The 12183-nt window shown below is 46.7% G+C and overlaps 1 protein-coding gene across 2 annotated transcripts in view; it reads right to left on the minus strand.

Moving 5' to 3' along the window:
* Window positions 1-12183, minus strand: part of UNC5C (unc-5 netrin receptor C) — a 243480-nt gene continuing 231297 nt past the window's right edge. For both annotated transcript variants that reach the window (XM_066548065.1, XM_066548066.1), the window contains 5 exons: window positions 10645-10878; window positions 5520-5669; window positions 5127-5291; window positions 637-815; window positions 1-411 (listed from right to left, as the gene is read on the minus strand). In XM_066548065.1, the coding sequence (XP_066404162.1) occupies window positions 246-411; window positions 637-815; window positions 5127-5291; window positions 5520-5669; window positions 10645-10878 (894 nt within the window). In that variant the 3' untranslated portion in view covers window positions 1-245. The remainder of the gene's footprint in view (window positions 412-636; window positions 816-5126; window positions 5292-5519; window positions 5670-10644; window positions 10879-12183) is intronic.

Raw genomic sequence — 12183 nt, forward strand, 5'->3', positions numbered from 1 at the left:
GAACATTAAGTTGATTTATATTTTCAAGGTACAACTTTGCATGATCTCTTTCTGATCCTGTGATAATGTACAAGGAGAGCACGTGTGAAGGTCAGGGCTGGTTTTTTTTGTTTGTTCGCTTGCTTTCTTCTCTGAAACGTCTCTTGTGTAACTCATTGGTCTGGGTTTTCATTTCAATTCTCCTTTGCAATAACAGGGCATTACCGCTCCCTGCGTCTGTCCTTCCTGGTCATGCCAAGGCTGCATCAGTAATTTCCTTCTGCTGCCAAAGAAACAACTGTTTCATGTCTTCCCATTTCTTCCAGAACTGCTGCCAGCATGCTCAGGTTGCCATCAGGGAAATTCTGGGCTTCCCAGAGATCCAGGATCACCCCGGTGGGACTTGATTTTGTAGCAAAATAATTTAAGTACCTGCAATGAGCCAAAAGGAAACTTGCTGGTTTTGAGCTGCATGGAAACTACCTGAATTCATATGATTTCAACCCGCCCCTGTTGTTGATGCTGTCAAGGTGCTCTTCCCCTCTGCAGTCAGCATGACCAGTGTGTCCATGTGCTTTCAGCACCAGGATGTTTTTGCACAGATCCCCCCCTCCCTAGGAGTTCCCTTGCCTGACCACAATGGGCAGCCCTGCTCACCTGTCCAGTTTCAGCTTGTGGGCCAGCATGCGCCAGTCGTGGCCCCTGGTCTGGGGAGCATCCAGGCTGCTGCACAGCTTCTGCCTTATCGGGTGGGGGATGCTGAAAGCACTGGGCCCCACGATGGTGGTGAGGGTGCCCGCTGAGTCCATGGCAGGGTAATCAATGCCAGTAGGTTCCTGAGATTGGAAAGATAGAAAAAAAAGCCTGAACAACCCATCAGTTTTGCTACTGAGTGAAGAGACAATGGTAGAACAACATCCTCTGAGACACAGGGCTTTTACTTGCAGCCCTCTGCTAATCTAGTAAACACTAACATAAACATGTTAGTCCACTGGAAAATAGAAATATTTATAATCAGCTTTGGGTAGAAAGAAAATTTTTTTTCCTCCTCTTTTTTTTTTTTAAGGGTAAATATTACTACAGCTGGACAAAATGGCCATCTTAATTAATCACTTATTGGAAATAATGAAGGATCAGTCACTCTAGACACATTTCAGAGCAAGGTGCTACTGCTAGAGCAGAGCTGGGCTTTCCTGGCATGGCTGACAAGATCCCCTTCCCAGCATCTTCCCAACCCCAGTGTCCCACTGAGCCAGCACCAGGCTTGTAGAGCCTCTGAAGTTCAGCTCCTGGTGAATTCATCCTGGAGCTGTTCTATACACCTTGGTGTGGCTGCTGGTGAACCAGAAGAGCTTGCTAAAGACTCCAGTGGATAGCACCAGCTGGCACCGCGTATTGGACGCCAGCTGATCTTTTTTTTTTCCACAAGGAACAGTCTATTACAGGTGAAGGGAGCAGGACAAAAAACCCTCCAGCTCCCTTGTGCAAGGGGTTTTGTTCAGACAAAAGTGAGGAGGTGCACACAAACAGCTAACCAATAGGGAATCCTCGAGGGAGGAAGAGGCAGATTACATCAAGTGTCTGGGGCAAACTGGGGTTAGGAAAGTGGAGAGGATGGGTCACATGAGCCAATGGGGCTTTGAGGAAATAGGGGAATTTCAAAGGGGTGTTGCAGACAGAGATTGGCCTGAGGTTTAAGCAGCAGAGAAAGTTCGGGAATCAAGGGCTGGTTGCCTTGGCAGGGAAAGAGCTGGAACAAGGGGTGGGGAATGGCATGAGGGACAGCTTTAAGGGAGGTTAAAACCTGGGGTAAACCAGCTTGGGGAGAACATGGGGGTACAACAGAACGAACCACTTAACAAGGAATCAATAAAATAAATTCTAACCACAAAACAGGCTCGCACTACTGACATCCCTCTGGCAGTACCCAAGCTCTCTGAAGTCTCCAATACTCTGCAGACCACAGACAAACAGTCAGTACCACCCCAGGCACAAGCTGAGCCCTCATCTGCTTGTGACTTTGACTCTGGAAATAGATGGAGAGCATGTGCTCAGAGCAGGGGGTGGGGTAGGTGGGGACAGGCATTGCCCCCTCTCCCCAAGACACCTGCTGTGCTCCAAGGCAGTGTGGCAGCAGTGGCAGCAGGTGTTTCAAGGGAAAAGTCATCCCCAAAGCCAGCTTGTCCCCTGCAGGTGTGGTGCTGATGCTCTTTGATGCGGTCCTCCCAGCTGGAGGGGTCCCCATGGCACCACTGCTGACACCACCGGTAATAACAGCAGTTGGCTCCTCTGGGCAAGGATTTTGTCTTCTCCTTGGCCTGGATGGATTTAGTGCCCAAAGGCTTGGTAGCTGGTGGGACAATGATAGCTGGTAACTTTGGATGGTTGGATTTGTTTAGGAACAGCGAGGTCCTGCAGGGACCGTGATGGAAAAAGCAGCAAACATGGCTGGTTCTGCCCTAATGCTGCTTAGTCTATTTCACAATTTGGTATTCTTTTCTAGTAGAAATAGGGGAGCTGCTACTCCTCCCCCTCTGCCAGATCACAGCCCCAGGCAGCCAGAAACACTCATGCTAAAGACTTGTCATTAAATATCAATTTGTTTCCTCCTCTGTGAACTGTCTTGTTGCTTTGTGTCAAACTGGCTGTTGGGAAGGAGCTGTAATACCTGAAACAGTCTTAAAGCCAGGCAGCTCCTGGCTGAAGCTGTAATCACAAACCCTCCAAGGATTTTTCTGGAGATGCTCACAGTCCTGTGCAATCTCTGGTTTACCCCCCAAAAATGTATTTAGAGATGGAAAGGGAAGAGCCAATGTCCATGAGCAATGCACGGAATGAAACCTTCTGGCTCCACTCTTTTATGTACACCAATTAATTCTCTTCCACTGTATAAATATGAATTTTTTTGGCTTTTTTTTTTGTTTGTTTGTTTGTTTTAGGTTTTTTGGGTTGTTTTTGTTAAAGGCATGGCATTTTAGGCAATCAGAGAAATTTCCAACTAAGGAAGATTTACACAACCCTGTAATGTCCTCAATTAACACGTTGAATGTGGCATCTGTACTTGGGTGCCAAGGCTGTGGATCACAGACTGCCTGTCCCAACCCCAGTACCCAAAGCCTGGCAGCAGGTACTGCCCGGGAGCCAGGAAAATGATGTGCCTGATGCTGGTGCTGTGTGCAGGCTCACCCACACTGGGAGGCTGGAAGTGGCAGTAGGGTGGTGGCAGAGGCATTGCAGACTGATAACCTTTTCTTTATATTCTGGGCCAAAGGACACAAGTGCTGCCCTGGCTCTCTAGGTGGCCTGCAGCCCCAGGGGCTTCAGGATTGCTGCAGAAGGGGCCCAGGTATCTGTACCATTGTCCTGTGGCTCTTCTGTGTGAGTGTGAATGGTACAAGATAAAAAGAGGGAGGGCTTCAAAAATGAATCAGGGGAGACCTTTATCACAATTCTCCTCCTGCTTTGCAAATGTGCGTGTTTTGGCACTCACTGCATTTGTATTTTTGAAGTCCCAGAGGTAGACACTGTATAAAGCCAGTATAAGACAGTTTAATCTGCAGAAGTTTTACATCCTTTGCAGTGGACTAAAAAGAAAGCCCATCAAGGGAGGATTCAGGAAACTGTGTTACTAAATTTTTATCACAGAGTGACAGTGGCAGAGAGACAGATGCAGCAATAAGGAAAGATGCCAGCACAGTCTTGCAATGCCTAACTGCTGGCTGGATACCACTAGCCTAACCTCAGAAGAAAATGTGAGGAACCAGAGTTATGGTTTCCTGATGCCTGGTCTGATGTCTTTATCACGCTTCTAGACGCATACATTGGTTTCCAAGTTGCAGTTATTACCCTTTTAGGTGATGACCCTTTCATCAGATCTTTGAGCTATAGGATTTTTCCCTAGATAACCCTATATCCCAGCTCTTAGCAGCCCAAGGTCCTCCTGTTCCTTGCTGGAGTTTGGGAACATCACAAGGTGTCAACAAGGGGCAATTTTGCAGGAGGCAGCCTTGATCACAGTGGTATTGTTCACTCCCTCTATTCATCCTTGATGGATAGGATCACAGCACAAGACAAGAATATTATCCTGTTCTGAATCTATTACCAGGCTCTATTACACACAACCAGCTGAAGATGATTATAGTGTATACATGCATTTCATTAAAGTTACTTTCAGCTCTTTCTCTTCTCTGTGAGGTTAAATTAGTGATTACCTCAATGCAGCACTTATTACAATAATTGTTTATGATGCTTGTTTTACCATCTGTCCTTAATGCTGTGTAGTCCCCAGATGAATCTGTAACTTTACACCCACTAACCAAGCAGATGTTATGGGTAATGGTGCTCGCTGTCAGAGCCCTACAGCACAAGCAACTTTCATCTCTGCTCTTGCAGCCCTTCCCCAAGCCAGCCAGCAGTAATTGCCACCTGAGAGTCTGCTCTTTGTAGCTGCCAAGGGTACCAGGGATAAAACCCACCAGCACAATCACTGAAGTCAATGCCACTTCACACCTGAATTTGTTGCTCCATCTCAGCCCCAAACTTGACTGCCCCATGGAGCTAAAATTCTCCAGGTGCTACACAGCATTAGCAAATTTATGATAGTATTTCTTCTGGAAAATGACAGCCATCAAAAGAAAAATTGCCATAGACAAAAGTCAGGATTTGTAGTAGTAGCAAAACACAATGAGGAAAGTTACTGCAACCAGACCATCTGATATTTCCTATTGCACAGCAGCTATTACATGGGATCAGAGGGGAGTGGCTCACGGAACACACAGCACTGACATTTTCCTATTCTCTTTTCTCTCTCTCCAGGGAGCATACTGGGTCTCATGGACTGCCAAGGAAACAGGACTGTAAGAGCTTCATGAGATGTTTTAGGGAGTGGTAGGCAAAGAGCTCCTCCAGACAGATACAGAAAGGCAGCACTAGCAGAGAGACCTCCCACCTTTGAAGGAGGGATGCTTACTTCATGAGAGAAACTAAGGAAAAATGCAACAGGAGAGAAAAAGCAATGACCTAATCTATTCTTTATGTCCATACCAGCACTCAGGAAGCACTAAAGAGGACCCAATGGGAAAGGTTTTACCTTCTTAGCCATTCCATATTTCTGAAGCTGGATAGAAAAGTACACAAGTGTCATTTACCTCTGAGACAGAGCAGTTAAGCTGAAAGATCTGTCCTTCTCCTTCGACCTGCCGCACACACAGTTTGCACACCAGCTCCTGGGTATTCAGACTGAATCTTTCCAGTGTGAAGGTGCAGTGCAGGTTCCTCTGACATCCACTCCAGATGTGGTAAAAGGGAATTTCCTGCAGGAGGAAAGCAAAAAAGTATAGTCAGGGAGGGATGTGGAACTAAGGCATGGATGCTATGTCACCAGGGACTGCAGGCTTCATGCTAATGTGACTGAAAATGGTCCAGGGGAAAAACATGGAACTACAGCCTGACTCCTGGTGTTTTTTAAACACACCTGTGTGTGACAGTATTTCTTTAAGCCTCACTGCTAGCATCCAATGTGAATGTTATATTATGCTCACCTGGTATTTAGCCAGCAGCTTGCTCTTCCAGAGAGAATGGGCAATGTCATGAATGGACAGACGGAGGTTGTGGGTGCTTCCCTTGAAATGCAAAGTTTTAGGCTCTTCCAAAAGCTGCCCACCCATCTGCTGCTCAAGCTGGAGGACCTCCTGCAGTATTGGGATAAAAAGAAGAAAGTGGTCAGGTTTCATCAAGACAGCACACTGGTCTTCAGAATCCTCAAGGTTGTGTGCTGTAGATGCTGCAACCTGTGTAAAACATATTAAAAAACATATTAAAAAATACACAGGCATCACACAGAATTGTGTGTCCCTGTGAACTGGAACTGCATTAGTTGATCTGATTGTAACCCTCTCACCTCCTTCATCCAGCAGCAGCCCAGCAGGGAGACACAGTGTGCTCTCACATGTCCTGTAAGCAGAAGCTCAATTCTATGCTATTCAACGGAATGTGAAGACTTTGCGTGCAGTCAGTGCTTGAGAAGAGAAATAGCTCGATCTCTGTTGCTCATCAAACTGGACATCTGATGGTAGCTTTACTGTCTGGTTTTTGGGAACTCTGTTTGTGTAGGTCCTGCTGACATGGGACCTGTGCATACCACTGGTGAGTCAGCTCATGGTCTCCTGCCCTGTGGCAGGAGTACAAGAGATAACAGATACCAACCCTGACACTGGCCAGCAGGATGGCATGGAAACAGCCCAAGAGACAGTGATGGAGCATTTTGTTCATATGAATACACAGGTTCAGGGCTACTGAAATATTGATCATGTGATTAAAATTTAGCAAGCCAAGAGTCTGGTCATTTTATGAAGCTAAATATGAGCTTGTAATTAATAAGACCACAGTGGAATGTTGTCTACAAACAGCCTAATTGTGGACCACATGGAAAAAGCAAGTATAAAGGCACTTCCATGAGCCCCATTAGAAACCAACATAGCCAATCTCAGTCCCATTTAATTAAAGGAGTCAACCAGCCAACAAGTCTCATGTGGCTAAAGACAATCACACACAGTGGAGATGCTCAAGGAATACAGGAGCACACAAGGCTGGGATTCTGCCCAGGCCAAATAAAGGAGTCCCCATTTTAGCTAAGCTGCTCCTGACTACATTGAGGGAGGTAGTAAGCATATAAGAAAACATCTGGCAGATTCTGAAGCTAAAACAATGTTCTTTTATTGGCTATTAGAGGAAAAGAAACAAAATCAGGAAACCTTTCAGATTAAGGGTATGCCAATGAATCAGTTCCAGCTTCTTTCCAGTGCCACCTAATTACTTCATCAAGATGTCTAAAGAGCAATCAATAGTAATTATCTGATTACTATAGATCTTCATTATGTCCCAGTTACCTCCCTGGAATGTCCAGAAGATGACTTGTGGAGCTGTGTGAGCTAATTGCAGATGCCACCTCTCAGGCATGCAGGACAGGTGTGCCAAGAAACTGCTCCTGCCTGTGCTGTACCAGCTCTGGGAGCTGCACTACTGTTCAGGAAAACTGCAGTGTGATGCTGCACCATCCCACCCACCAGATCTGTGTTTCTAGTTTCAACAAACCACTTCTGGTAGCCACCCTGGGCCACTGTAACTTTTCCACAGGCTTTAACTGGACGATGCCAAGCAGCCTGTGCTTCTCCCGTGCCATTTAGCTAATTAATTCAGAATTAATTTGGAGCCATGATTTGCACAGCCCTTCAAACACACTGGCTGGTTCCTGCCATACGGCCTTTTTTTAGAGCAATGCTTATCCTGCTGGCTGGCACCTCTGTGTCCTCCTGAGCCAAAACCCAAGCTGCATACTGCTTGCCCCATGCTGAGGTGGCTGTGGTCACCCTGCCCACTGTCTCTCACCACTCTGCAAGGAAGGAGTTATTTCCTAGGAGAGGGAGCTCTGTAAAGTATCACTCCATCACCCGTGGCACCAGAACAGCCGCAGCTTGGGCCTCTTCATTAAAAGGGCACAAGCAAACAATGGTGTTCAGTCCAAGCTGTGCCTTTCTTCAATAAAAGGAAAAAAAATGCATTAAATAACAGAGAGAAGATCATAGGCCTGTCGTGCCCATTTTTGGGTGTTTTTTTGAAGACACCTGCTGTGCAGCACAAGACAGGTTGGGGACTGTCACCCTGCTACAGCCTGAAGTCCTTCACATGCCCCCAGTGTGGGAGGCAGCTGTTGCCATGTGTCTGGCTGCTCAGCCCCTGCCACACTGCCACAGACAGGTCACATACCTTAATCTCAAAGTCACACATCAATAAAGAGAGCAAAGCAGATGGATTTCTTTATAGTTATCCTGTTATTACTTTTTCCTTTGTCTTTCTTTTCTTTTTTTTTTAACCCTGGGCATCTTCTTCAAGGTGCAAAAGTTAACCTTAAAAAAAGAGGCCAGTGCTCAAGGTGACAATTCCCCTCATCCTTGCCTAAAAGGCATTTTTGTGAACATCCCATCCAGGTGGCTCAGGACCCTGTGGTGCAGAGGATGCTGCATGTGTGATCAGCACTGAGCCCATGCTGCTCCACAGCAACCAGGAGCTTCACTAAGCTGCTCCCACAATAACCAAGCCCTTATTGATGGCAAATCATTACACTTCCCTACTGTACTGCGGGTGCCGGCAGCTCAGCTGCGAGTGCTTACTCTGCATGATGGGAGGGAAAAGTCTGCTGGATAAACACTGCACTGAGCTTTATGCTGCAACTACTTGTCTTCCTTTGGTGGCTGTTAAAATACATTCAGCATATGGCACACTCATTCCTGGTTGTAAATAATAACAGAATGCATTTGGTTGTCTATTAAAAAATACACATAATCCCCTACAAAGGCTCTTCCAAAGCTCAGGCAATGCAATATGGGAATATTGCTCTTCCCTACCCTTGCTGTGCTTTGCCCAGAGCAGCCAGCCTCGAGACATGGAGATGTTGCAGCTGGTGCTTCACCTGCTGCTTACAACTTTTCTTTCCTTTCTGAAATACTTCTAATGTCAGGATCTGCTGGCCCAGCCCTGTCTGCACGCCTTGTCCCCACACCCAGTGGTAAGTGCCCTGTGAATGCCTTCCCTTTGGCAATACAGCAGTGCCAAGGATGTCCTCCCAGCACAGCAGGGGCTGCTTCAGTACCAGCTGCTGTGAAAGCACATGCCAAATACCCCAACCTTTTTTTCTTCTATCTAAATAGTCATAGACTGAGTCTACACAACATTGTCACACAGGGATGTTTAGTACACACTGGTTTGTATGCACCAGTTTGTACATGCCTGGTCATACACACTGGACCATAGCCGGCCCTTCCAACTACACCTATTTTACTCATCTACAGCTGCTCTACTGGGCTTCTTTTTCCTCAATCTTCTCCTTCCTTACACTTCCAAAGGAGGGCAGTTCATATATTCATAAGAGTCTGTGGCCAGCAAGTAGATGTGCTTGTCCTCCTGCAAACAACCAGCTGGCCGGGTCTTGAACCCCATGGGTGCCCCCCCAGTCTTGGGGTGGACATACCAAAGAGAAAAAAAATTAAAATCCATGAACTGGATGTAAGAAAGCAGTAGGTACAGAGTGGGATGGTGGCCTCCTGACTTTGCTCACCTTTCCTCACTAATCTGCAGTTTCACTTTGGGCTCTAACTGCAGCAAGATCCCAAGGACTGACCTGTTGCCCTCCCAAATTTTGGCTGCAGCTTCTCAGGTGAAGGATGGTTCTCCTGTGCACCTTTCCTGATCCCTTCTGCTGTTGCACTGAATTGGATTAACTTTACCACACAACTCTCCCTACAGTCTATTAGAAACAGACCAACAGCTCCTGAGTAATTCCTAATTAGATTCCTCAGCTCTGACTGCATTAGCTGGCTGGCAAAGGCCCCTCCAACTCAGTTATTATTACCTCAGGCCTTGTCAAACCCATGGAAAATTATATTACGCAGCACAGGCATAAAACCATCAGGACTTTTGAAGCTTGATTGCTATGAAAGATCCTTTCCACATTTTTTTTTTTAATAGGAAAAACAAAAGGGAAATCAGACCAGGGAAAATAATTGTTTTAAGGTTGGTAACACCAATGCAGTGACAGAGACCAAGCTCCCAGAGGACAAAACCATGCTGAAGTCCCCATGTGCCTGCTTGAACCGTTATACTTGTTGTCTTTCTTACATGTACAAAAGCACCCCCTCAGCAAAGCCTAGGCAGGCAATATCAGATACTATCAGGGAGGACAACCAAGTGTGCTGCTCTTAGTGATGGAAGTCACTGTTCTGAAAAACACAAACATCTCCCAGCCAGTGTATTTGGGTTTAAATCCAAATAATTCCCAGCTAGACCCGGGGAAACAAAAGCATGTACAGCAGCAGGATGACTCTGCTTAGTCAGGCTTTGAAGTCACTTTGCCACAAAGAAGTGAAGTAGCACTACCTACAGCTAAAGGAAAAACCCCACCTTTTAATAAACTCAGTTGTGCAGCTGTAGCTACATATTTCATGAGGGCATCTATTATAGATATCTTCTGTATGAATACAGGTATTTATAAAGAGAAATAGTGAGTATGGGTACCTCTCTGCTCATCTGCATGTAGTGAGTGTGTGTTTGTGTGAATGCCAGAATTATGCAGGGAGAGTAAGGTTATCCAGTTAGGGATAGCAGCAGCTTTGCTTTATTCCACTTGTGAATTCCCAACACAAAAAGCTGCACGCAAAGGGGTGTAATAAAGCAGTATGAAAGCAGGCAGTGATTAACGGGCCAGAAGCTTCTTTTATCATTATCAAGTATTTACAAAGAAGCATTTATATGTTTTCCCATCTCTGGGGAGCTGGCACTTAGCATTAAAAATACATGAATAACGAATGAAGCCCTGTGTACCTTATGGCCTTTTAATAATGCAAAAACCCTAGGATTCAGGATATGATACAGGTAAACAAAGGAAAAAAGACTGGTGGGTGGAAAATGGTGTGAGATCCCTATGCAAAAGACAATTTATAGCATCTGAGGGTTAAACTGTAAAACAGCAGCTTGCTGTCAAGTTCTTCTTCTAATTAGAAAAACAATACAGGGAGCGTGAATACATGGAGCAGAGGGTCCATGTATGCTATGACTGCAATCCTGTGACAACTGGGGAGGGAGAGGGAGAGCAAGCAAGAGACCAAGAACCACCTTAAGAGCATCCTGCATGTCATCGAGGCAGTAGACCCGGATGCTGTACTCCAAGGATGAGCAGGACAGCGGTCCAAAGATGGCCAGTTTGAGACGTTTGGCTGCTGCCTTGGTGATTGACTGTCCCACCAAGGCATAGGTGCTGAGGGTTTCTGTCAGGATGTGGCAGGCCTCTGGGTCCAGCTGGATATAGCACGGGGTGGTGAAGTTTTCCTCTCCGACCACCACCACATCCTAAGAGAGAAAGAGGCCAAGTTACAGCATGTGACTCCTCAGAGCTGCTCTCCTTTCAGGCAGCAATGCCCTTTCAAGCCTGGATGGTGCAAAAAGTCCTTGCTGTTTGCCCCTTAGATGAATCCAGGTCTAAATGTCCTGCTTCCAGCTTTTATCCTGTGTAGACACAGGGACCAGATTCCTCTGGGGTGCTGGTGATGATGTTAGAGGTCGAATGCTGCCCCTGTCTTCAATCCAGCTTTTAAAGCCCTGGGCAGAGTTAGGCAAATAATGAAAATATCACCAAGACATTATTGAAAGAGGTATTGCAGAACTAATCATTTGGTGACCATGATTCAGCATCAGTAGTCTCAGGCATGCTGAATAAATAACTGCCCTTCACCTCCTAAGCACGACAATAAGGAGTTATAAAAACTCAGGGAAGGAAGTAACCTCTGTGACAGCCAAATACCACATCTATATGAAATATCACCTGCTGCTTCCTCAGAATAATCCTCTGTGACAAGACTGCAGGATGAGGAAAAAAAAACACTGCCTGAATGCAGATGACCTCCGCACCCTGGGCATACAGGAAAACAGCTCCCCTGCTAATTTCTCCATTCAACCCTGCATGTATATATCCTGCACGCAACACAAGGTGCTTTGAATGGCTTTGAGAGGGAGCAGGAGTGAAAGGTCAGCAGCAGGTGACAGCCACGTCTTGCAAAGCCACTCCATGCCACATGACACTCAGCACAACTTTTCCATTTCATCCCTGCTGCCTGCAGCTCTGCAGAGCAATGTACACACCTGGTAGCTGAAAAAAGTGGGCTCAGCTGGTATTAGGCATTAAGCTTGGCTCCCTTGGTCTCAGGAGAGGCACACCTGCCACATTTGCAGTGGTGGCACTGCAAGCCTTTTTGGAGGGCAAGGTGCTGCTCCATGGCATGGCTCTGGCAGGAGGTGCTGCCCCGAGTGATACTGCAGGGTGTGCATGAATGTGCACACGTGTGTGTGTGAGGCTCAGCTTGGAGGAGCTGCTCCAGAGCTGACAGGAGGAAGAAGATTGCTGTGTGATGGCCAGGGGCCCCATGGATGCTGCACACACACCAGGGTGTGTGCAGGGCTGGCAGAGCAAGCTGTGCCTAGGGCAGGAGCAGGATGGGGAGATAATGAATAGGTGCCAGTAACACACAGCCACAAGTAAGGGACACACGTGTGGTGCCACAAGTCGGGCTGTGGGGTGCAGATTAGCTGGCGAGACAGAGCCGTGCTTGCTGCGTGCTCCCTCCCAGCAGGAGGAAGAGCCAGTGCCACAGGCAGGAG

Source organism: Molothrus aeneus, chromosome 4 (assembly GCF_037042795.1).
Source record: "Molothrus aeneus isolate 106 chromosome 4, BPBGC_Maene_1.0, whole genome shotgun sequence".
Classification (NCBI taxonomy): Eukaryota; Metazoa; Chordata; class Aves; order Passeriformes; family Icteridae; genus Molothrus; species Molothrus aeneus.